Here is a 27,627-nt window from a genome sequence, read left to right as displayed (position 1 = left end):
GAGATGCCCGCATACCGCAAAAAGGAAAAAAAAAAAAAAAAAAAAAAAGAAAAACAATCAAAAGAATCTGGTATATAAGCTGTCAGGGAATTTCTGAAAGAGAAGTTTCAAGATATTTTGTGTAATGGAATACCTTCATTAGAATAAGTCTGTATCCCTGCTTTGAAGACACTAAACATTTATTTGGATAAATACGTTCTTATATTTTTTCCCCAAAGTGGAATTATTTTATTGTCCTTTGATATTTTTTTTAATAAATAAGAGCTCCCTTAAATTTCTACTGATAGGTTTCATAGCAACCGCCATAAGCATAAAACATAATTCTGTTTGTGCCTATTTCCGATCATCTGCACTACTGCATAGTGAAGCACACAGGCAGCACTGACTGCCGGCTTATAAAGAGGACTGGTTTACACTCAATCTGTTCCTTGCTGCTAATGGCCTGAACTACTCTTTGGCAGTTATTCTGTTAGCTTAAGAAGAAAAGTAAGGAAAATGCAGTGGGGTCTGAAGCTATAAGAGTACTTACTGGGCTTCCCTGGTGGCATAGTGGTTAAGAATCCACCTGCCAATGCAGGGAACACGGGTTCGAGCTCTGGTCCAGGAAGATCACACATGCCGCGTAGCAACTAAGCCTGTGTGCCACAACTACTGAGCCTGCACTCTAGAGCCTGCGAGCCACAACTACTGAGGCCTGCGTGCCTAGAGCCTGTGCTCCGCAACAAGAGAAGCCACCACAATGAGAAGTCCACACACTGCAACAAAGAGCGGCCCCGGCTTGCCGCAACTAGAGAAAGCCCACGCACAGCAACGAAGACCCAACGCAGCCAAAAATAAATAAATTAAAAAAAAAAAAGAGTACTTATTCTACCTGAAGATTTTCTAGTTTCAATTTAACGATAACTATTAGAATTTTAACAAGACTTTTACTTCCATTAAAGCAACTCAAGAAACATTTTTTGCTGAGCTTACAGTTAATGTAAATAAGTCTACATAATCATAAAGTTTCTCCCAAAATCAAAAGCATTCTTGAGCTGTGATTTTAGCAGCCTTAATTTTTCATGAGTCAAAATGTCAAATATTTTAATAAAACCCTGGCTCTGAAATACCTGAACTGAACACCCCTCTGAACACGAAGTCCGGGTCCTCACCAACTCACGCCAACTGCCTCTACCGTTTCCATCAGGTGCTCCCGCTGCCTCTTCCACTGTGTCAGTCCTTTTACTTCAGAAACCTTCACTGGTTTCCTCCACATTCCTTACACATTTCACAGGGTCAATCACAAAGACTAATTCTCAACAGGAAGCTCCTAATACAGTCAGTCTAACCCTAACACACATGAATCGCTGGTTTGTTCTTTTCCCTACATGTCACGCCTTCTACGTTTCTTTCCATTTTTCCCAGTTTGATCTCCCTTCTCTAATTCCTACTGCACTGAAAACATTTCAGAATGAGCACTTCTATGTATAGTTTTACACTTTCTTTCTATCTGTCTTATCTCCCAAGGAAACTGTACACAACATGTAAGCACAGACCATGCCCTTCAGTGGCCACAGAAATGAAGTGCCAGGCCCACGGGGGCCTCCATAAACACTCTGAAAACCCAACACAGTGCATGAGTATGGAGGTCATGCTCCATCTGACAGCAAAGGAGACAAACTCGAGACAAAATAAATCACCTGTGTCATGTGACCAGCTTGTCAGAGTCGGGACTGTAACTCTGGTCTCTAGGTTCCATGCTTAGTGCTCTTGACCAATTTAAGGGGAAAAACATTTTTAACTTTAATAACTTTTAATAAAGTCCTAACACATTCTGAGTGATTCTATTGGTAAATATTTTCCAAATATAAAAATGGTTTACCCTCAAATCACTGTAGATGAACTCTACTTACTCTCAACAGAAGGGATTACATTTGGTTCTAGTTAGGAGAAATTTTACGTATGTGTCTAAAAATTTAATTCTGCCTCCTTAATAAAAAAGTATTCTAATTTCTAGAGCTGTCCAATAAGGAGGGTTTTTAAAAATCTCATTCAAAATGCTACTTGCATATTAAATTAAAATATTGACTTAAAAAACTTAAACCAATAAAAGCTTATGCCAGAATCAGTCAAAGAGAAGGACACAGTTAATTGCTTAGAAGTACTACATATAATTCCAATACAGATTTCACCAAAATGCATGTGATATAAGCTCATCAATTTACATTTGTCATTTTAGTTTTTGCACATTTATTTAAAATATAAGGATGTGAGGAAATCTTACCTTCTTGATAGGCTCCATCTGCCATAACTAAATGAAGAATCTTGGAATAAAGATGCTGATGTTCATTTCCCAAAAGATTCTGAACTATTGTTGAACAAATCTCAATATTTTCATCTTCATCTTCATGAACAGCCTATACCAAATTTCCAAATATAAGTTAATATTTGAATGTTAATCTCCTCTAATTAGAGACTTTGTTTATTATTTATAATGGGTCTACTGACCAATAAAAATCACTGACATTTCACTAGTAACTCAAACAGAGCATATTTCAAAATTAGATGTTTTAAGTGACATATTACTCACTTTTATTTTCTCGTAAGCCTCAAAGAACTTTTCGAAGCCTATTTCCTGCTCTAGGTGAAGCCTTAGTTCCTCTAAATGATTAAAGACACTGTCGTATTCACATTCACTAGTTATCTCACCATCACTGTTATCTAAAAAACGTAAATAAAAAAGAAGACATTTTATGATTTAAAAGACTGAATAAAATAATTCTTACCATAACTGATTAAAATCCTGTGACACGTAAATATTGTCATTGAGATAGACTACTTGTACATTCAATATAAAGTTTCTGTCATTATACTACTTGTCATTTATATAGGTAATCAATGTATGTATATATAAATTTGTCTTAACAGGAATGTTACTTTAGAAATCTTTTCTTTTATAGACATAAACAGTGAGTCAGGTTAGAATAAAAACTATTCCAAGAGATGTCACTGAATTTAGCTAAAAAAAAAAAAAAAGGAAAAAGCATACCCATATGTTCTGCACTGAGGCAACCAACTCTATTTTTAAAAACTTGATATTAAACATGGGGCAAAACATGAACGAGCATACAGATGACCTAAGATGTATATCATAAAACTTGGAAGGCACTTAAAAGGTATTATAAATGCTTTATATGTTTTATGTCATATACATGCCCAAGGTAATTTGAAAAATTCTAGTAAAAGAAAAATGAATGCAGAATCATTCTTTTTCACATTACCTCTTCTTCTCAAATAAATCGTTATTTAAACACACAAATTTTCTATGCATCTTAGGGTCAATGATGTGAACAAAGAACTGTTTCCAAACCAAAAAATTTTTAAAAAGTGTCAAGGTTTTAAAAACTCTTTCAGTTTAACCCTGCTGGTTAAGCACAGTATGTGGAAGCCCTTCGTAAAACATAAAGGGCTAAGAAAACTATGTTACTATCTTTATTACTAGGAAAATAAGTCAAGAAGTGGAGGATAACAGGATAAAAACGCTTCAAAAAAGCACTTCCATACTTTAGTGGAAAAGAAATGGGACAACTATGTATGCAGACTGTGTGAAAAGAGAGAGTGAATGCAAGTCAACGACGCAGAGCAGGCTTCAGCCTCACTTAAGGCTGGAAGGGGCTCGAGTCCGAGGCCAGAAAGAGACACTCTGCTTGCAGTGTGGGCCACCACGCACCCGAGTGCCACTCCTCGTTGAGCGCGCTCTCGCTGCTAGGGCTCTCCTCCTCATCGCCCGCGTCCGTGCCGTTGGCGGCCTGCTCCGCGTCGCTGGTCTTCAGGCCCGACCCCTCCTCCTCGCTGTAGTCCTCCCCAGGCTGCTCCCGCAGCAGCTGCTCCATGGAGGCCTGAAGCTCTTGTAAGTCTGTGTCAGCCTCTTCAAACACACTGAGAATTACAAATTAAATGGAACGTTACCAAAACTTTACTTTTCTGAAATTTTACTTCAACTCAATATACATGCGCTCCTTTCTACCTAAAAGTACGCGTTGTGGATAAAAAGAAATCTGAAAAAACACATAGTTTTAAACAAAGGAAATGAGGATTCACACAATTGATAAATAAAGCACACGACACATCTTCTGGAATACATACGCCCAAAGATGACTTGTATAAAATGGTCCTGATTTGTCAGAGAGAATCATGTAACTATCAACATTATTAATTCCTTAAGTTTTGAAAGAATGCTTCAATATTGAAGAGCCAGACTAAATATTTTTCTTTCACGTCATTTTGAAGGTTCAGCAAAATCTTGGTGTGGATGTGCGACAGCTGGGCACTAGCCTCACTGCGGGGGTCTTGCCCTCCAGGCACTGCCCAGAGTATTAATTCTACTTTTGTGCAATTAAAGATGCTGAAATGAATTGATTTATGCAAGCAATATCTTACATTCATATAATACCTTAGTTATTAAAGCTGTTTATCCTACTATTTAAATTTTATCCATACAAAACTCACTTTAGAAACATGGAAACTACGAATCAAGGTGCTCAAGTGACTTGTCAAGGCCACGTGGTCAATAAATGACAAAAACGAGACTGAGATTTAGGCCTTCTGACCATGTCTACAAGACACAAGAAGCACACTCAGCAGCTCCATTCCCCCGAGGAGCTGCTTCTTTCTCCCTGGGGCACGCAAATGGAAGAACTTGTAGACTAACAGTTAATTCGAGTTTTAGATACATAAAGTCCTCTGAAAGATTAGGGACCCACAGTGAGGATTTCAATAGTGGGAAAGCGATATTAAGCAGAACACAAGGCTGATGAAGCCCTTTCTTTTTTTTTTTTTTTTTTTTTTTTTTTTTTTTCCTTTTTGCGGTATGCGGGCCTCTCACTGTTGTGGCCTCCCCCGTCGCGGAGCACAGGCTCCGGACGCGCAGGCTCAGCGGCCATGGCTCACGGGCCCAGCCGCTCCGCGGCATATGGGATCCTCCCAGACCGGGGCACGAACCCGTATCCCCTGCATCGGCAGGCGGACTCTCAACCACTTGCGCCACCAGGGAGGCCCCGAAGCCCTTTCTTAAAGTTTAGACTCTAACTGAATAAACAAATACTTACTGAAGAACTAAAACATAAATATTATTATGTGAGACCTCATACAAAATTTTCATTAACAGAAAAATAATTTTTAATGTAGAAATATCTTTATTTTGTACATATGTGTAGAAACTCCTACACTTTGACTTTGCAGCAGTTAAAGAAAAGCAAACATCATCTAATTAGAATGAGAAGGACAGTGTCTAATCTTTTGGATCATCGTTCTAGGAGCATTTAGCTTAATATTTAATTACCAGACTTACATACCACACACATCTGCTAGGTACCATTGCTATGTGACTAGGCATTAATCTGTTGGTAAAATCTTCCTGTAGAGGAATTAGTTTCCATGACAGATGGTATTAAAGCAAGTGGGCTGCTAACCATGCCAGTGTAAGAAAAGTGTAAGAGGGTTAAGATTTTTTATGAAATGAGCACTCAGAAAATTGACTCAGGAACTTTAAACCCTGGTCCTGAATTTTCTTTTTAGTAGGTTTTACTATATGACCATAAGTAAAGTTTGGATCAAAAAAATGCATATTTTCCAAAGAAAAATGTCAAGTGAAATTTCCCTATATGCATATGAAGTAACTTACTTGAAAAAAAACTTACTTTTCAAATTTGAAAAATAACATTAAAAACTTCTAACTTAAATTTTAAAATAAAAGTCTGTCATCAACTAGTAATTAAAAGAATATAAGCCACAAATAAGCTATATTCACTCATAAAAACTGATGACTTATAAAAACTCCGAGGAAAAAACTGTTACCAAGGATTTTGTCAACCACAGAGGTGCTGAAATGTTGTCCTGTTATCCAACAGGCTTAATAAAAATACAACGTAAAGTGCTTAATGACCACAGCCAAGCAGAAGAAGCAAGGATAAAAAGGTAACTTTTCCTCCAAATTTTGAGGGCACCAGCAAAAAGCTACAGAACTCTATGGGGGGAAGAAAAAGTCAACCTTTATTTATTTTTTTGGCCACACTGCGTGGCTTGTGGGATCTTAGTTCCCCGACTAGGGGTTGAACCCGGGCCCTCGGCAGTGAGAGCATGGAGTCCTAACCACTGGACAGCCAGAGGACTCAAAAGTCAACCTTTGAAAGATAAAGTTTGGCTAGAAATTTAAAAAGAAAGAGCAAGCCTTAAGAAAAACAAAAACAGAAAATAAAATGCACCAGATGGGGCTTCCCTGGTGGTGCAGTGGTTGAGAGTCCGCCTGCCGATGCAGGGGACACGGGTTCGTGCCCCGGTCCGGGAAGATCCCACATGCCGCGGAGCGGCTGGGCCCGTGAGCCATGGCCGCTGGACCTGCGTGTCTGGAGCCTGTGCTCCGCAATGGGAGAGGCCACAACAGTGATAGGCCCGCATACCGCAAAAAAAAAAAAAAAAAAAAAATGCACCAGATGCAGTGCCCAGCTCAAGAACTAGAGGGAGAAAAATCATGAGACTGATATCATGCTTTCAATTAGATCAAAACACACATTGTTTCTACTGAAAGGCAGAGGTAAAAAGGAGAAACTTAAATTCAAACAAATCAAAAAATAAATCATAAAAATTATAGCATTTTGCAACCTATTTTCCCAGTGACTTGAATACACTTCTTGAACACTCTGGTTTTATTTCCCCAAAAAGTCTGTAACATTTGTTGGATGGGCTGAGAAGGCTGACTGATATAAAGGAAGGTGAAGGGGTATTACTGTCTAAGGAGCTGCCGGTTCCCAGCTCTTTCAGGAGTGTTGGTTAAATTTTCTTCTGGGATTCTAGATTCCTCAGGCATTAATAAGAAGGGAATCTTGTGAAGGCAGTTGAGTGCAGAACTCACATGTGAGCATGTGCGCGCGCACACACACACACACACACACACACACACACACACACTATTCCACCTGCTAACTCCCCACTGCCATGGTTCTGAAATCACAGCCGGCAGGAGACAGATGTGGACGGACCTTTCTGGCATCTTCCTGGGGAAGAGTAGAGTAGTGAGTCCTTCAGTTGCCCACTGCAATCCCTGTACCATGTGGCATCACACTACCAAACAGTCACTATCCTGCTGAGGTTCACTCCATTAAGCACCAGCCACATCAAGCGTTGTGATGGGTGCTCAGTGGCCAGTAAGACAGAGAACACAATGGTGAACCTGTCCTTACATTCCTCAAGTGACACCAAGTTACAGTATTTAGAGGCAGACACACATATCAAAGTTTACTTGACTGTACTTTAAAATACATTGTAAGAAGTTAAAGGAGTAGTGCAAGGTCAGCTACAGATCACGTCTGAAAACTGTGGGTGAGTCTCCATCTCTAGAACATGGGTAAATTCAGAACTCCTGTTGGTGTCGGTATCTATGAATGTCATCATGCTCACATGTCCTCAGAGTCGGAAGGTCCTTCCTTAACATGCTCATCTTCCATTTCATCCATTTCAAGATTGTCCTGACCTCCATCTCCAACAATGGGGACATCCATCAGTGTTCTGAACAGCTTTGAGAGGTCTGGAAGTGAACATGTCCTCAACATCTATAAAAAGGCAACCGATATCTTATTAGGAGTGAGGCAGTGAGAAAATTAAAATGAGAGAAAAAATTAGAAAATTGGAGCTAATAATAATTTTGTTATTTATATATACACATCGATCATCCATTTAAAGCTAGAAGCTTCAGGGGCGACTTGCCTAAGCTGAGAACCTACTTCTCTTGAACTGCAGCTCAGTATTTTTTCAGTGATGAAAGTAAGCTTGCGAGTTCTGCTTGGGTTTCAATGTGAAGTGGACTTTAAAAGGTAGGGAGGGTGTTTATCTGGGGTGTGCACATGGAGGGAGCTGGAGCTGGGTCAGGCCCTGCCACCCCTCGGCCACAACACCCCTCCTGAGTCTTCCTCTCACTTCTCGACGTCCAACGCGCTCCGGGTATTTTTGCCCAAGCTTGGCTAAGCAGCACCCCACACAACTGGTGGCCCTTAGTGTCCCTTTGCCCTAGCAGATGCTGGGTGGCCAACAGCTTAGAGCAGGGCCTCCAGTTAGTGCAAAGAAGAGCCCACTGGGGCCTCCCTGAGCAGCGGACTGCAAGCAGCGGACTGCGAGCAGCGAGCGCCTTTCCCACCAGAAAGGACGGCTGGGAAGATAGGCACCTCCAAGTTCACGCTGACAGCACCTGGAGCAGCAGGGTGAGGAAGAGCCCAGCACACCGAGATGAGACGGCACAACACGGCGGAGGTGCGTGAAACGTAAACCGCGTTGGATAAGACCAGGATAACAGGAACAGCCTCCGTCCAGCACCCTTTCCACAGTCGGAACGTGACGGACAGACAGGGCGACGGCACACACATCTACAGAAGTCAGTCTCAGAGCTGGTCAACCCTAAAGGGGTTGGTAAGATCTGAAACGTGACTCCTAAGGCCCCAATAAGAGCCCAGCACCAAATGGGAGACTGGGCAGAACACACAATGTTTGGCACATTAATGAAAATGTATATACTTGGCCAATTTTATTGGTACAATCTGTTTCTGAGAAAAAAAAGGAATAGACTATTATTTGAACGTAATTTACATATCACAGCACTCAAGAGAAAAAAAATGGTGATGCGCTACAAGATGGTGCAGATACACTGCCTGGTTAAAGCACTTAACAATGGTACTGTCAGCAGAATTTACACTTGACTTGTTTGTTATTTTAATGGTTTGAGCCACATGTATTATAAACCTGGGGTATGCAAAATATGCAGCCACTAACAGTTTACCCAGGTACATGCTAATCGATAAAAATAAATAGCATATACACATTATACACCTAAATACAAGGGGACTACACAAAAGGATGCAATATTTTTTAGGCTGAGATAAATTTTAGCCCTGGTAAAATCATCTCAATTCTAGTTTATTCCTGTCATTAATTAAAATAAACTTCATCACCTAACATAAAATAATAAGGTTAGAAAGAAATTTCAAGTGGTCTGTACCTCTGGGAATGGGTTTACACACCCAACAATCCAACAGTTCCCAAAGGTCCTATATTTAAAATCCTAATGTTCACAGTCTTCCCTGACAGACTGCTAAAGTTTTAGACAGGATATTCATCTTCATAAGAAGAATTTTACATAAGAACACTTGCAGTTCTGTAATTCTGAGTCTACTAGATTTCTTTCATATTGTTTAAATAATATTCTATTGTTCTGACATTAATAGAAAGAAATCCTCCTGAAAATAGCTATTAATCCAGAACATGCTGCCTGAGATCTTACATCATTTATAGTCAGACTAATTTCTTCCAAGATTTTTTGTAGTATGATTATTTATGCAGCTAGCATTTGGTACCATTATAAATCAAACAGGAAACCAATGTTTTAGAAAACCTTAAAACATTTTTAAAAATGCAGTTCCTTTAGATCTCTCACTGTTGGTTCTATTTTTTCTCAAAAATGAAGACAACACATAAAGAATGAATGAATTTAGTAGTAGTTGCACTAATACAACTTCACATGAAATTCTACTTAATTCCATCAACTCAGTTTTTCATCTGTAGTATTTTTAATATAAAATCATGTGTTAGTAATCCTCTGGCTATACTATAAAATAGTTTATGATGAGCACATTTGTTTAGCTTCTGCTTACTGCAATTCAACTGTAACACTACACCCTCAAAATAGCTTCTACAAATACCTGCTCACTTCAACCCATAAACAAGGCTAAAAATGGACTTAAAACATTAAAAAATTATGAACACTTACCAAAGGCAAAAATTACGGACATTTTCTAAGAATTGATATTTTAGCAAATCAAAAGAAGACACTTAAGGCACTTGTGTTATTTGTGAACTGCACATTACTATTTACTTTCCCCCGCTCTGCATTTGCTATAACAAGAAAATAAATTCTCCAGTTGTCATAGAGATCAGTCTTCCACTCTACTCCCCATATGAGATCACTAGAAGGTCTCATCTTTACACTATTTCATCCTGACCTATTACAAATTTACCTTCAATAATCTTCATTTATGTGTTACACTCTCAGTTTTATTAAGTCACTCTGTTACAACTGCCTTATGAAAGCTGCCACTGTATTTATGGTGTTTCTTGTCAGAAACAGTGCAGCCCAGAAGACAATGTAAGTCTAGATCTAGTAGAAATACCCTTTCAAAGTGAAAGTGAAATTAAAATGTTTTTAAATAAACAAAAGCTAAAAGAAAATCATCACCAACAGTGACACAAGAAGTGTTAGAGAAGTTCTTAAAGTGGTAGAAAAATAATACCAGATAAAAATTCGAATTCTACACAAGGGGATGAAGAATGTTAGAAACGGTTAATATGTAAATATAAAAAACTTCCTTTCTCAATTTTTACTTTCTGTGAAGGATAATTGAGTGTTGAAAGCAAAAACAATAGAAATGTATTGTGGTATTTATAATACATGCAGAAATTAGACACATGGCAACAATTCTACACAGGATAGGCAAGAGCAGGGGAATGGAAATGTACTGTTGTAAGGCTCTGATGCTATTCGTGACATGGTACAATATTTGAAGGCAGACCAGGATAAACTAAAGATGTATATTGAAAACTGAGAATGACCATTAAATATTTTTTAAAGTCTACTTTATAAACAAATAGTAGAGATTAAATAAAATGCTAAAAATACTCAATCCAAAAGGGAGAATAAAAGTAAAAAAGGAATGAAAGAAGTAATGAGACAAATAGAAAACAAATAGCAAAATGATAAGTTTAAACTCAATCATAATGATAATATATTGAAAAGTACACTAAATATAAATGGTCTAACTACTTTAATTAAAAGACTGTCAGAATGTTAAAAAGCAAGACTCAACTATATTACAACTACAAGAAGTCTATACGAAATTAGTTTGATTAAAAGTAAAGGATGTAGGGACTTCCCTGGTGGTGCAGTGGTTAAGAATCTGCCTGCCAATGCAGGGGACATGGGTTTGAACCCTGGTCTGGGAAGATCCCACATGCCGCAGAGCAACTAAGCCCGTGTGCTACAACTACTAAGCCTATGCTCTAGAGCCGGCGAGCCACAACTACTGAGCCCACATGCCACAACTACTGAAAGCCCACATGCCTAGAGCCCGTGCTCTTCAACAAGAGGAGCCACTGCAATGAGAAGCCCGCGCACCACAACGGAGAGTAGCCCCCACTTGCCGCAACTAGAGAAAGTCCGTGTGCAGCAATGAAGACCCAATGCAGCCAAAAGTAAATAAATTAATTTAAAAAAAAAAGTAGGACTTCCCTGGTGGCGCGGTGGTTAGGAATCCGCCTGCTAATGCAGGGGGACACAGGTTCAAGCCCTGGTCCAGGAAGACTCCACATGCCGCGGAGCAACTAAGCCCGTGTGCCACAACTACTGAAGCCCACGTGCTGAGAGCCCGTGCTCCGCAACAAGAGAAGGAACTGCAATGAGAAGGCCGCGCACCACAACAAACAGTAGTCCCCACTCGCCGCAACTAGAGAAAGCCTGCGCACAGCAATGAAGACCCAATAAGGCCAAAAATAAATAAATAAATAAATGTATATTTAAAAAAAAAGTAAAGGATGTAAAAATATATACCATATAAACACTAAGCATAAGAAAGCTAGAATGGCTATGTTAAAACCAGGCAAAGTAGATTTCAGAACAAGGTGATAGGATCAGGGATAAAGTGAGTCATTTCATAATGATAAAGGGGTCAATTTATAAAGAAGACATAAATATTATTAATTTACATTCAATTGGACTGGAAATGTCAACAGTGCTTTCCCAGTAATTGATAAACAAGTAGAAAGAAAAGAAAAAGGATACAGAAGACTTGAACAACACTATTCCAGAGTGACACTTCGTAAGAATAAATGTTATCGATTCACCCAGAAGACAGAACAATACTAAATTCTTATTCACTCAGTAACAGAGCTTCAAAATACATGGAGCAAAAGTTGACAGAACTGAAAGGAGAAATAGATAGTTATGCAAGTATAGTTAAAAATTTCAATCTTCTTTTCTCAGCAACTAATAGTTAATGTAGACCAAAAAAATCAGTCAAGATAAAGAAAACATGGGTTTCCCTGATGGTGCAGTGGTTGAGAGTCTGCCTGCCGATGCAGGTGACACGGGTTCGTGCCCCGGTCCGGGAAGATCCCACATGCCGTGAAGCGTCTGGGCCCGTGAGCCATGGCTGCTGAGCCTGCGCGTCCGGAGCCTGTGCTCCGCAATGGGAGAGGCCACAACAGTGAGAGGCCCGCATACCGCAAAAAAAAAAAAAAAAAAAAAGATAAAGAAAACACGAGCAACACCACTGGACTTAATTCTTGACATTTACAGAACAATTCACCCAACGACAGAAGAATCTATACTCTTTTAAGGAGATCTGTTAGTAGGAGCGGCTGCAGCAAAGGAAACCGGAGAGGGACAATGAATGCAGAGGAGAACCAGGAAAGTACGATACGCAGGATGCCTCCAGATAAAATGATTCTAAAAGAAGGTGTATATCAACTCTGTTGAAAGGAAAGTCAAGAAAGGTGAGAGAAAAAGGTACAGGGAACTTAATAACGTACTGGTAATTGGTGATTTTGGCAAGAGCAGCTTCAGTGGAGAAGTGGGCTGACAACCACACTGGAATGTACTGGGAAGTGAGTGGCGGGGACACTGCAAAAATACAACAAAGAGAAGTGGGGTGGGAGTGGGGGAGGACGTGTGCTTACGGGAAGTTTGCCATTTATGATGGGACCTGTTAGAGCAGGTGTCCTGTGGGAATAACCCACCACAGAGAAAGACGTTCATGACGCAGGCTGGAGGGCAAAAGTAAAAGAGTGACTTCTTTAAGAAGGTGAGGGAGGTTAGGATCCAAAGCTCAAGAAGGATTTCCTTTAATAAAAAAAAGGACAGAAGTAGTATGACTTAACATTTAAAAAAAATAACTTTTAACAAAAATCTCTGTAGGAGGTTAAATTATCCCATTTTAGTAAATGGATTATATAAACGCTTATAAATAGTTCTCACCTTTTCTTCATGATTCAAAGCCACCATTATGAACAATGATTATTTACTATTTTGGCACAGTGATGAACTCTCATGATCTCAGAAATTTATGGGATAGGCAGGCATGGCTTTCTGTCCTTGCCTTAAATGGCTATAGACTGCTATGATTTTCCAGAGAGTTTTCTTGTTCCCTCCCTCTACATGAAATCTGCTTTGCTGTAAGTCCAGAGTAAGTACTTCTACAAAACTACTAAGGCTGAACTAAGGTCATGAAAGGGAATCAAGTAATCAAATGTATTATTCAGTTAAAAGTCCATTAATTTTTATAGACAGTAAGTTATTAAAAAGCTCTGGGATAAAGACAGCTATACACCTTTACGACAAAAGTAAGCACATGAATCATACAGTGATCCTTTTCTGCCCACCAAGGATACACTAAGTTTACACCTTTGAAAATCTGAATGCTATCAGATAAGTGAGAGAATTTAGCAGTCTCTACATTTAAGAAAATCATAAGAAAATACTCCACAAAGTAAAAACAGATCCATCTGGAAAATTAAACTGAAAATCATTTTTTCATTGAAAACATATTTTAAAAACAGTTAAGGACAAGAGAATTCAGGTAATTCATTCATATGCAGAGTTAAATATATGAAAAATGTTCAACTCACTGGTAAAAACAGAAAGATAAACTTTGAAGAGTTGATACCATTACTCATTCATTAAACACACAATTTTTAAGTAAATGATAATAGTTGGTGTTATTTAGAGTATGAACTCTCACATACTATTTACAGCACTACACAATGTTTCTTGAAGGAAAATCAGACATCATACAATATACCTTTTTGAATTACACTTACAGAAATTTATTTTATGGAAATAACGTGGATATGAACAAAGATACAGCTGAACGTGGTTATAACAAAACAAAAATAGAAATCCAAAGGCCCAACAATAAAAACAGATTAAAGAAAGCATGATATAGCAGAACAATGGAATTTGTTGCCATTCAGAAGGATATGAGAGAATATTTGACAATATGACAAAATGCTGTTTTTGTAAAAATAATATTTGTAATAATTTTATAATATGTACTAAATAGAAAAGCTGGTTACAAAGAGTATGCATAATATCCTATTATGTTAAGAAGTTACATATATGTAAAAATTACATATATGAAAAGTAATATAACAAAATGATATGTGATTACTTACATTTCTAAATTTTCTATAATGTTCTAATCTCCTAATAAGAAAAAAATTGGTTACATATTTTTAAAACAGAGAGTGAGGAAAGATAAGAGGTCTGGAAAACTTTTACCAGAAAGTGCAGATGCACATCTACTAATCTTTCTAGGTACAAATTAGGCAACACGGCACTTCTATCCCTTTAAGACATAATGCTCAAGCTTAGTCTAATACTAAAAATGGAATCTGGGTTGGGAATGGGAGAGGGGGAGAGAGTAAGAGGATGTAAGAGGGATGTTCTGCTCAAATGAAAGTAGACCCTATGAAGAGACCCTGCACGTGGAGCCAATGAGGCAGGCTTTGTCCTAGCTGTACTCTCCATGGCAATTTCTTTTCAGTATTGGAGAGAAGATGGAGGGTTTTTCTTGTTTCTGTTTGTTTTGATGAGTGTGTTTCCGTGTGTATGTGTTTGTGTTTTTAAGGGGTTAAAACTCAATATTATAGCTTATCAAAGAAAAATAGTAAATGTGAAATGTTATCAAATGGATAACGTTTTCCATCTGAGGAGCGTACTTGCCTTTGGGTTGTTGGCATCAAATAGACCAGTTGAAAGTCCAATCAGCAAGGAATTCTGTTTTTTCTTTCTTGGTGGTAAACCAGAGTGAGATCGAAGTGGAGAGGATTCTTCTGGTGAACAGAGGACTGACTGGACTTGAGAGGCTGCTTTCAAGTGTTTATGGAAAAATGGTTCTGGTTGCATAGATTCATCTACATCACACTCAGAGTGTGGAGAACCATCCACTCCAGGTTCTGTGGAATAAAGGAAAGATTACATGACAAGTCTATACAGTACTCAATGTGCTCAGTGATACTGAAAAAGTATACTATTTAACATGAATCATAGAAAAAACTCCATGAAAAACAAAATCAAATATATATGTGATTTTATTACCTTATAAATAATCTTTAACCAGGTATGTTTTATTTTCAGAAAGGAGATTTAATTTGTTAAATTCTTCCATTATAACAAAAGTTCAAAAATGTGACACAAATGCAAGGACATGTGAAAAAGTACTGTTTAAACACTCAGTAGCTCCAGGTTATCTTTGTTCCTATAGATTAGATATTAAAAAACTGTACTTCTTATATTTTAATTAATACTATTAGAAATAAGAAGACCACTTATTTAATGTCCTGAGATACTGGCTTAGCTTTGGCAAGCAATTCTTTTTGTTTTGAACATTCAGTAAGATAACTGACCAAAAAGTTACACTGCCCACATTGCCAAGCAATACAGGCTTATAAATGCAGAGTCCAGCAGCCATAAAAAAGAATGAAATTCTGCCATTTGCAGCAACGTGGACCTGGAGAAAATAATGCTTAGTGAAATAAGTCAGGCAGAGAAAGACAAATACTGTATGATATCACTTATATGTGTAATATAAAAAATAATACAAATGAAGCTATGTACAAAACAGAAGCAAATTCACAGACATAGAAAACAACCTTGTGTTTACCGAAAGGGAGAGGGAACGGGAAGGACAAATTAGGAGTACAGGGTTAACAGATACACACTACTGTGCATAAAACAGATAACCAACAAATATAGCACAGGGAACAATACCCAATATCTTGTAATAACCTATAATGGAATCTAATCTGCAAATTAAAAAAATGAATCACTATGCTGTGCACCTGAAATTAACACAATATTGTAAATCGACTATGCTTCAAAAAAAAAAAAATAAAAAAATAAATGTGGAGTCCAGTGCTCTATGCCTATTATATTTTTTAGATAATTAAGGTTAGTGGTTAGCTATGCTCTCTATTAATATAGAGTCCAAATAGAACAGGTTAGTGCTAACGACCTTCCAGAAAGTAATCAGGCCAATACAGTGATGCTCACCTACATGAACTTCACTAAGGTGATCCATGCTCCTCGGGGCTCCATCTTCAGAAACTTCATTTTGCTCAATGGTGATCCTATCTTCCAACCTGCCACAAATAGAAACACCAGTTAGGAAAACATGGTTTACTAAAAATAAAAACACTCTCAAATACAAAAGAGCGGGAGAAACAAAGAGTGGAAGACAGTTCACGAGAGCCCTGTGATGCCTCTTCTGAACACTCGTCTCACTTATACACACACCGTCTCTCATAAGCACAATCCTATGTTTCAGCCATTCAAACCTTCACCAGTCACGCTCATTCACAACAACCAGGCTCGACAGTCTCATCCCAGTGGTTCCCAAAGTGCAGCCCCTAGACGTCAGCAACACATGGAGACCTGTGTGAAATGCAAATTCTCAGGCCCTGCCCTAGTCCTGTGAATCAGGAACTTTGGGGGATAAGGCTGAGACAGTTGTTTTAAAATGTTGCAATGTTTGAGAACCACTTCTGTAAGCAATCAAAATGCCCCTTAATATCAGAGAATAGAAAACAATGATGATATACACTATGAAATATTATACAGCTATTTAAAAAATGAAGTAGAGATCTGTATAACCAGATATGGAATGATAGTCAAGGTATGTTATTAAGTAAGCAATTTTCAGACCAATTTATATTAAATGATGTTAGGATTTGAAAAAATGCTGGGTAGCACAGTAAAAGGAATAGAATAATATGCACAAAAACATTTTAACCCTTAAAGGGAATGAACTGATTTATGTAAAGAAGGACTCTCAATTTTTATCTCAATACATGCTGGGAACTAAATGGATGTATTAATTTTTTAACAAAAATGTAAAAACTAGAAAAATACATTGAAAAAGTTGCCAGTAATTTACTTCTGGGGTTTTCGTTTATAAGGCAGTTTTAATTTTGCTAGTACTTTTTAGTCCATTTCAAATTTAAATAATTTTTTACTTTTTCAGTTTTAAATTTTGAGCAATTTTCTATTTTTATTTCTAAAAGTTTTTCTTTATTTTTAATCATACAAGTAATACATTTCTTCATTTGAAATGTAATGTTCCTTGGTTCCTCAAAAAGTGAAACATAAAATTACCATATGCTGTGGCAATTCCACTCCTAAATATGTATACTCAAAAGAACTGAATACAGGTGTGCAAACACAGAATTGTACACAATGTTCATAGCAGTACTATTCAAAAGAACCAAAAGGAAGAAGCAACTCTGGAAATGACCCACCATCATCTGCTGACTGTTGTCAACTGCTCAATGGATAAACATATAGGGTATATTCATATAATGGAATATTATTCAGCTATAAAAAGGAATGAAGAACTGATACATCCTAAAACACAGATAAGCTTTGCAAACAGTATGATAAGTAAAAGAAGCCAGATGCAAAAAACCACACACTGTACCGTTCCACAGGAAATGTCAAATCCACAATAGGCAAATCCACAGAGATAGAAGCAGATCAGTGGTGCCAGGGACTGGGGGAGGGGAACATGGGGAGTGGCTGCTTATGGGCACAGGGGTTCCTTTGGGGTTGAGAGAATGTTCTGGAACCATATAGTGGCAAATTGTACACTTTAAAATGATTAAAATGATAAATTTTATGTTACATAAATTTTACCTTAATTTAAAAAAAGTGATTCTTTTAGGAGTCCCCTAACCACTCAATTCCCAGTTGCCTTTACTGTTATCAGTTTTGTGTACATCTTACCATACTTTTCCCTTAAATTTACATACATGTATATTCACTTAAGGATATATAATAATTTTGATAGGACTATCATAGCATTACTCTAATATATGGAAATGTTTTTTATTCAATATAATTTTATTCTGTTAATCATTCAACATTTTGACATATTTCCATATTAATACATAGAGCTCCATTTTATTTCAGTGCTGCATACCCACTATGCAGTATACTGAGAACAGTATTTTAGCTACTTCCATATCAATGATTCTTTAGACTATTTCAAATGATTTCCTATGACTCTCCTGCAGTAAACATGCTCGTACAGCTTTGCATCCATGTCCAAGTCCAGCCCACCTCCTGTTTTCACAGGTAAAGTGGCACTGGAGCAGCCATGCTCACCTGCTCATGTGTTACCTATGGCTGCTTTTGCAGGACAAAGGCAGAATCGAACAACTGCATCACAGACCATACGGTCTACACGGCCAAAAAAGTGTACAATCTGGCCCTTTACAGAAAACATTTGACAATCCCTGTTACAAGCACAGCAAAGGAAGGAACTTCCAACTAGTTTTTAAGAAGGAAGATAAAAAGAACACCAAAATACAACAGTGATTTCCCACGACGAAAGGGAACTTCAGATGACTCTCCAGAGCACTAATGCAAAAATCCTAAAATGAAGCATTAGCAAACAGAAGCACATTAAACTAGTAGCACATCATGGCCAAGTAGAGTTCACTAAGGTATTCAGCTTAGTTCAATATTAGGTAACCTATTAATATAATTCATTATACCAATAGATAAAGGAAAACAATTATATGAATGGTTCCATAGATACCGAAAGGTCATTTGACAAAATACACTCCTTTTTTAGCCAGTAAAATACGAGTAAATACTGATCTGAGCTAGAAATTATAGTCATGCCTAACGAGGGTTAACATTAGAATCATTTCACTGAAATTAAGAACAAGACAAAGATAGCCCTATTTCCAATATTTAACACTATATAAAAGGTGTACTAAGCAATGGAACTGGAGAGAAAGAAATGAGTGTTAAAAAAAACTGGAAAGGGCTTCCCTGGTGGTGCAGTGGTTGAGAGTCCGCCTGCCAATGCAGGGGACACGGATTCGTGCCCCGGTCTGGGAGGATCCCACATGCCACAGAGCAGCTGGGCCCATGAGCCACGGCTGCTGAGCCTGCGCGTCCAGAGCCTGTGCTCCACAACAGGAGAGGCCACAACAGTGAGAGGCCCGCCTACCATAAAAACAAAAACAAAAACTGGAAGGACATAGGGCCATCATTATTTTCATATGATATGACTGTATATCTGAAAAGTACAAAAGAGTCAACTGAAAATCTATCATGAACAATAGTAGATACCAGTAAGATGGTGGGGTACAAAATCAATATAAAGAAATCCACAGCTTTCATATATACAACCTTCTAGTCACAAGATCTCACAGAGGAATAGGCACCATTTATAACACCAAACAAAAGATAATAAAGCTAGGAATAAGCTTACCCATAAAAGCACAAAGGCTAGATAAAGAAAACTCCCAACCTGATCAAAAAACAAGGCCTATTCTGTTCTTCTTGGACAGGAAGAACACACACAGCATGTTCATGTCCTGCATTAATTTATGATACTGTCCCGATAAAATATAAACTGATGTTTTTTTATGTGAGGGAAGGTGGGCTAAATTTATTAAGTTCTAAATTCAGATGAAAAATTATATAGGCAAGAAGAGCGATGAAAGTGAATAAGCCTTACATGATCTTAAAATATCTTTTACATTTTAATTAAAACAGTGTGTACCAGCACACTGAACAAAGATCAGTGGAACAGGAAAATAAAGTACAAGCATGAACCCAAAGAATTAAGAAAATTCAGTACATATTAAAAGTGGCATTTTAAATCTGTGCAGGAAAGGTGGGCTCCTTAATAAATGGAGTTACGACAACTGTGTAGCCATCTGGAAGAAAAACCGAGTCCATGGACACCAGGATAAATTCCAAATAGATCAAAGAGGTAAATGTAAGAAGCACCTACATGAAAAGTACCAGAAGAAAGACTGAAATACTCTTTGATAACCTTAGAGAAAACAAAATTTCTCTAAATAACTATCAAAATCCAGGTAAACATGACAACGTAAAAACAAACAACCAAGAAACTTCTGCATGGCAAAAAAATAAAACTTAAGTGACCAACAGTGAAAAAATACTTACAATTCACATAATAACCAAGGCAAATATCTCTAATATTTAAGGAGTTCTTACCAATTTATCAAAGACCAAACAACCAAATTTTAAAAATGGGTCAAAGATGTAAACAGGGAATTCACAGAAAAGGAAATACAAATGCGACTTAAACATCTGAAAAGATGTGCTCAACTTTACTAATAAAAAGAAAGAGATAAACTAAGACCCCAAACTGAGATACTACTTTTTACTTATCAGATTTGCAAAAATCAAAAACTTAGGTAATAAAAGTTTGGCAAGGCTGTGGGGAAAACAGGAGGTTTCATACATTCTTTCTGAGTGCATAAACTAGTACAATCCCTGGGGTGAATAATAATTGCATTTATAAAATCATACTTCTTTGCCTCTATCCTCCAGATACACAGTAGTCCCCCCTTACCCACAGGGGGATACAGTTCAGGACCCCCAGTGGATGCCTGAAACATGGACAGAACCGAACCATGTTTTCCGTTCATGCCTTTTACCCACAAATTTAATGGCTTTTCATCTTAACTAAGCACCTATCACACCCTGTAGGTGTAACTTTTTACAGTTTGAGGTTTGACAGCAAAACTATCACAGATTTCCTTTTCCATCTTCACAACTTCACAGATAGAAGTTTCATTCTTAACATAGACCTTAGCAACCTCAGGTATACGATTATTTTCTTTCTTTGTTAGGTCGAGAACTTTCACCTTTCACTTAAAGGAAGCATCTTGTGGCTTCGCTTTGGCACATCCGAACTGCGAGCATCACTACTCTTGTGCTTTGGGGCTGTTATTAAGCCAAACAAGGGTCACATGAACACGAGCACTGGGACACCCAGACAGCAGATCTAATAACCTAGACGGCTACTAAGGGACTGACACGCAGGTAGCACACACAGTGTGGACACGCTGAATGAAGGGATGGTTCACATCCTGCACAGGACACATGAGGACAGCAGGATAGGTCATCATACCACTCAGAACAGCACACAATTTAAAACTTATGAATGTGTATTTCTGGAGTTTTCCATTTCATATTTTGGGACTGTGGTTGATGGCAGGTAATTGAAACCATGAAGAGTGAAACCCTGTTGAATAAGGGGGGATGACTGTACTATATACATGCAAAATACCCTTATTATTTAGGTTATCCACTATAGCATCATTTGTAGTATCAACTACTGTAGGAGACTCATCAGAGTTATAGTATATTTATACAATGGACTACTACATAGCCATGAAATAACAAAAAAAGAGGAAGCCCTCTGTGTGTTAGTATGAAAAAATTCCCAGGTTACTGACTAAAATAAAAAATGTGTACATTATACTAACAACTGTATTTAAAAGCGAGGGAGACTGTATATTCGCTTCTGCTTCTGTTTATGTTAATATTCATTACTATTAGACATGTCTGGAAAGAGGAGAGAGTGGGAATTTGCTGGATGGGGACAGAAGTGGGAAAGAGACTTTTCACTGTTTATCTTTATACACTTGTGGATTTCTGAACCACATGAATGTAATATCTATTCCCAAATTAAACTATTTTTATAAGGTATTATAATAGGATTTAATATAATATTGGGTTGTTACACTATTTCTTTAAAAGGTATTACAGAAAGGGACCAGGTTTTGAAATGTAAGAAAGAGGTAACGTACTCAGCCTCCTTTGCTTCTTTAATCTCACTAACCCACACGTTGAGTACAGGGCATGGCAAGCCACCATCCCCGTCTGCTCCACTTGGCTCCTGCAGAAATTCTGCTTCCAAGTCATCAGGCTCTGCACAGCAAAACATAACAAGAAAGAGGTCTCAAAGCAAAATCCATTTAGAGAAAATGGAATAAACCTCCTATAAATTATCATACCTAGTTTTAGGCTAAAGTATTAATAGTAATTACCACGAAAAATTTAATTTTTTTTTTTTTTTTTTTTTTTTTTTGCTGTATGTGGGCCTCTCACTGCTGTGGCCTCTCCCGTTGCGGAGCACAGGCTCCGGATGCGCAGGCCCAGCGGCCATGGCTCACGGGCCCAGCCGCTCCGCGGCATATGGGATCCTCCCAGACCGGGGCACGAACCCGTATCCCCTGCATCGGCAGGCGGACTCTCAACCACTGCGCCACCAGGGAGGCCCCGAAAAATTTAATATTTTATCTAAAGATCTTTAATCTTACTGTGTTGACTCTCCAGCTGTTTCTGAAATAACAAACTTCCTTTTGTATTTTCACTGCAATAAAAATACCCCAAAGAAATACAGTACACTGTATTTTGATTATTATAAAAAATTTTCATTAAAATTTCAGTAATATGTAAATTGCTTTCTTGAAGGCATAAAAACTAGTTTAAAGAACAACACTATCTGTGGTTAGAAATATGGAAGGGGAGAAGATATCATTGATTAGTAACTGATGGGAAAGTTCAATCATCAAAAAAAACAAACAAAAAAACACCTAACATCCCATTACCTGGACTTTTACAATGATATTGAGAACATAATTGGAGTGTACTAAATCTATTTTCCTAGACTCTCAGACAATTAACAACCAGGGTACTACCTCTGTTTTCTGGCAGTGGCTCATTTTTCATCTGGGTGATAGTTCCTGGAAGTAAACAGTAATGAGAAACGATTTCTGTCTTCATTTGTTAGCTTTTCTTTTTCTTCTCCAATTCTTTTTTTTTTTTTTTTAATTTTACAAATTTAATCAGTTATACATATACATATGTTCCCATATCCCCTCCCTTTTGCGTCTCCCTCCCACCCTCCCTATCCCACCCCTCCAGGCGGTCACAAAGAATCGAGCTGATCTCCCTGTGTTATGCGGCTGCTTCCCACTAGCTATCTACCTTACGTTTGGTAGTGTATATATGTCCATGCCGCTCTTTCACTTTGTCACAGCTTACCCTTCCCCCTCCCCATATCCTCAAGTCCATGCTCTAGTAGGTCTGTGTCTTTATTCCTGTCTTACCCCTATGTTCTTGATGACATTTTTTTCTTAAATTCCATATATATGTGTCAGCATACAGTATTTGTCTTTCTCTTTCTGACTTACTTCACTCTGTATGACAGACTCTAGGTCCATCCACCTCATTACAAATAGCTCAATTTCATTTCTTTTTATGGCTGAGTAATATTCCATTGTATATATGTGCCACATCTTCTTTATCCATTCATCCAATGATGGACACTTAGGTTGTTTCCATCTCCGGGCTATTGTAAATAGGGCTGCTATGAACATTTTGGTACATGTCTCTTTTTGAATTATGGTTTTCTCAGGGTATATGCCCAGTAGTGGGATTGCTGGGTCATATGGTAGTTCTATTTGTAGTTTTTTAAGGAACCTCCATACCGTTCTCCATAGCGGCTGTACCAATTCACATTCCCACCAGCAGTGCAAGAGTCTTCCCTTTTTTCCACACCCTCTCGAGCATTTATTGTTTCTAGATTTTTTGATGATGGCCATTCTGACTGGTGTGAGATGATATCTCATTGTAGTTTTTTTTTTTTTTTTTTTTTTGCGGTACGCGGGCCTCTCACTGCTGTGGCCTCTCCCTTTGCGGAGCACAGGCTCCGGACGCGCAGACTCAGCGGCCATGGCTCACGGGCCCAGCCGCTCCTCGGCATGTGGGATCTTCATGGACCGGGGCACGAACCCTTGTCCCCTGCATCGGCAGGCAGACTCTCAACCCCTGTGCCACCAGGGAAGCCCTCATTGTAGTTTTGATTTGCATTTCTCTAATGAGTAAAGATGTTGAGCATCCTTTCATGTGTTTGTTGGCAGTCTGTATATCTTCTGTGGAGAAATGTCTATTTAGGTCTTCTGCCCATTTTTGGATTGGGTTGTTTGTTTTTTTGCTATTGAGCTGCATGAGCTGCTTATAAATTTTGGAGATTAATCCTTTGTCAGTTGCTTCATTTGCAAATATTTTCTCCCATTCTGAGGGTTGTCTTTTCGTCTTGTTTATGGTTTCCTTTGCTGTGCAAAAGCTTTGAAGTTTCATTAGGTCCCATGTGTTTATTTTTGTCTTTATTTCCATTTCTCTAGGAGGTGGGTCAAAAAGGATCTTGCTGTGATTTATGTCATAGAGTGTTCTGCCTATGTTTTCCTCTAGGAGTTTGATAGTGTCTGGCCTTACATTTAGGTCTTTAATCCATTTTGAGCTAATTTTTGTGTATGGTGTTAGGGAGTGATCTAATCTCATACTTTTACATGTCCCTGTCCAGTTTTCCCAGCACCACTTATTGAAGAGACTGTCCTTTCTCCACTGTACATTCCTGCCTCCTTTATCAAAGATAAGGTGACCATATGTCCGTGGGTTTATCTCTGGGCTTTCTATCCTGTTCCATTGATCTATCTTTCTGTTTTTGTGCCAGTACCATACTGTCTTGATTACTGTAGCTTTGTAGTATAGTCTGAAGTCAGGGAGCCTGATTCCTCCAGCTCCGTTTTTCATTCTCAAGATTGCTTTGGCTATTCGGGGTCGTTTGTGTTTCCATACAAATTGTGAAATTTTTTGTTCTAGTTCTGTGAAAAATGCCATTGGTAGTTTGATAGGTATTGCATTGAATCTGTAGATTGCTTTGGGTAGTAGAGTCATTTTCACAATGTTGATTCTTCCAATCCAAGAACATGGTACATCTCTCCATCTATTTGTATCATCTTTAATTTCTTTCATCAGTGTCTTATAATTTTCTGCATACAGGTCTTTTGTCTCCTTAGGTAGGTTTATTCCTAGATATTTTATTCTTTTTGTTGCAATGGTAAATGGGAGTGTTTCCTTGATTTCACTTTCAGATATTTCATCATTAGTATATAGGAATGCCAGAGATTTCTGTGCATTAATTTTGTATCCTGCAACTTTACCAAATTCATTGATTAGCTCTAGTAGTTTTCTGGTAGCATCTTTAGGATTCTCTATGTATAGTATCATGTCATCTGCAAACAGTGACAGCTTTACTTCTTCTTTTCCCATTTGGATTCCTTTTATTTCCTTTTCTTCTCTGATTGCTGTGGCTAAAACTTCCAAAACTATGTTGAATAAGAGTGGTGAGAGTGGGCAACCTTGTCTTGTTCCTGATCTTAGTGGAAATGGTTTCAGTTTTTCACCATTGAGGACGATGCTGGCTGTGGGTTTGTCATATATGGCCTTTATTATGTTGAGGAAAGTTCCCTCTATGCCTACTTTCTGCAGGGTTTTTATCATAAATGGGTGTTGAATTTTGTCAAAAGCTTTCTCTGCATCTATTGAGATGATCATATGGTTTTTCTCCTTCAGTTTGTTAATATGGTGTATCACATTGATTGATTTGCGTATATTGAAGAATCCTTGCATTCCTGGAATAAACCCCACTTGATCATGGTGTATGATCCTTTTAATGTGCTGTTGGATTCTGTTTGCTAGTATTTTGTTGAGGATTTTTGCATCTATGTTCATCAGTGATATTGGCCTGTAGTTTTCTTTCTTTGTGACATCCTTGTCTGGTTTTGGTATCAAGGTGATGGTGGCCTCGTAGAATGAGTTTGGGAGTGTTCCTCCCTTTGCTATATTTTGGAAGAGTTTGAGAAGGATAGGTGTTAGCTCTTCTCTAAATGCTTGATAGAATTCGCCTGTGAAGCCATCTGGTCCTGGGCTTTTGTTTGTTGGAAGATTTTTAATCACAGTTTCAATTTCAGTGCTTGTGATTGGTCTGTTCATATTTTCTATTTCTTCCTGATTCAGTCTTGGCAGGTTGTGCATTTCTAAGAATTTGTCCATTTCTTCCAGGTTGTCCATTTTATTGGCATAGAGTTTCTTGTAGTAATCTCTCATGATCTTTTGTATTTCTGCAGTGTCAGTTGTTACTTCTCCTTTTTCATTTCTAATTCTATTGATTTGAGTCTTCTCCCTTTTTTTCTTGATGAGTCTGGCTAATGGTTTATCAATTTTGTTTATCTTCTCAAAGAACCAGCTTTTAGTTTTATTGATCTTTGCTATCATTTCCTTCATTTCTTTTTCATTTATTTCTGATCTGATTTTTATGATTTCTTTCCTTCTGCTAACTTTGGGATGTTTTTGTTCTTCTTTCTCTAATTGCTTTAGGTGCAAGGTTAGGTTGTTTATTCGAGATATTTCCTGTTTCTTAAGGTGGGATTGTATTGCCATAAACTTCCCTCTTAGAACTGCTTTTGCTGCATCCCATAGGTTTTGGGTCGTCGTGTCTCCATTGTCATTTGTTTCTAGGTATTTTTTAATTTCCTCTTTGATTTCTTCAGTGATCACTTCGTTATTAAGTAGTGTATTGTTTAGCCTCCATGTGTTTGTATGTTTTACAGCTCTTTTCCTGTAATTGATATCTAGTCTCATAGCATTGTGGTCGGAAAAGATACTCGATACAATTTCAATTTTCTTAAATTTACCAAGGCTTGATTTGTGACCCAAGATATGATCTATCCTGGAGAATGTTCCATGAGCACTTGAGAAAAATGTGTATTCTGTTGTTTTTGGATGGAATGTCCTATAAATATCAATTAAGTCCATCTTGTTTAATGTATCATTTAAAGCTTGTGTTTCCTTATTTATTTTCATTTTGGATGACCTGTCCATTGGTGAAAGTGGGGTGTTAAAGTCCCCTACTATGATTGTGTTACTGTTGATTTCTCCTTTTATGGCTGTTAATATTTCCCTTATGTATTGAGGTGCTCCTATGTTTGGTGCATAAATATTTACAATTGTTATATCTTCTTCTTGGATTGATCCCTTGATCATTATGTAGTGTCCTTCTTTGTCTCTTCTAGTAGTCTTTATTTTAAAGTCTATTTTGTCTGATATGAGAATTGCTACTCCAGCTTTCTTTTGGTTTCCATTTGCATGGAATATCTTTTTCCATCCCCTTACTTTCAGTCTGTATGTGTCTCTAGGTCTGAAGTGGGTCTCTTGTAGACAGCATATATATGGGTCTTGTTTTTGTATCCATTCAGCCAGTCTGTGTCTTTTGGTGGGAGCATTTAATCCATTTACATTTAAGGTAATTATTGATATGTATGTTCCTATTCCCATTTTCTTAATTGTTTTGGGTTCGTTATTGTAGGTCTTTTCCTTCTGTTGTGTTTCTTGCCTAGAGAAGTTCCTTTAGCATTTGTTGTAAAGCTGGTTTGGTGGTGCTGAACTCTCTCAGCTTTTGCTTGTCTGTAAAGGTTTTAATTTCTCCATCACATCTGAATGAGATCCTTGCTGGGTAGAGTAATCTTGGTTGCAGGTTTTTCTCCTTCATCACTTTAAGTATGTCCTGCCACTCCCTTCTGGCTTGTAGAGTTTCTCCTGAGAGATCAGTTGTTATCCTGATGGGGATTCCCTTGTGTGTTATTTGTTGTTTTTGCCTTGCTGCTTTTAATATGATTTCTTTGTGTTTAATTTTTGACAGTTTGATTAATATGTGTCTTGGTGTATTTCTCCTTGGATTTATTCTGTATGGGACTCTCTGTGCCTCCTGGACTTGATTAACTATTTCCTTTCCCATATTAGGGAAGTTTTCAACTATAATCTCTTCAAATATTTTCTCAGTCCCTTTCTTTTTCTCTTCTTCTTCTGGAACCCCTATA

General features: G+C 37.8%; 1 protein-coding gene across 5 annotated transcripts in view; it reads right to left on the bottom strand.

The window, feature by feature from the left end:
• Positions 1–27,627, bottom strand: part of NEK1 (NIMA related kinase 1) — a 209,758-nt gene that overhangs the window by 8,198 nt on the left and 173,933 nt on the right. For all 5 annotated transcript variants that reach the window (XM_060102678.1, XM_060102680.1, XM_060102679.1 and 2 more), the window contains 7 exons: positions 21,712–21,832; positions 16,124–16,212; positions 14,795–15,027; positions 7,435–7,586; positions 3,710–3,918; positions 2,570–2,700; positions 2,264–2,396 (listed from right to left, as the gene is read on the bottom strand). In XM_060102678.1, coding sequence (XP_059958661.1) covers positions 2,264–2,396; positions 2,570–2,700; positions 3,710–3,918; positions 7,435–7,586; positions 14,795–15,027; positions 16,124–16,212; positions 21,712–21,832 — 1,068 coding nt within the window. The remainder of the gene's footprint in view (positions 1–2,263; positions 2,397–2,569; positions 2,701–3,709; positions 3,919–7,434; positions 7,587–14,794; positions 15,028–16,123; positions 16,213–21,711; positions 21,833–27,627) is intronic.

Source organism: Mesoplodon densirostris, chromosome 6, assembly GCF_025265405.1.
Source record: "Mesoplodon densirostris isolate mMesDen1 chromosome 6, mMesDen1 primary haplotype, whole genome shotgun sequence".
Taxonomy (NCBI): Eukaryota; Metazoa; Chordata; class Mammalia; order Artiodactyla; family Ziphiidae; genus Mesoplodon; species Mesoplodon densirostris.
This window is presented reverse-complemented; position numbering and strand designations above follow the sequence as displayed.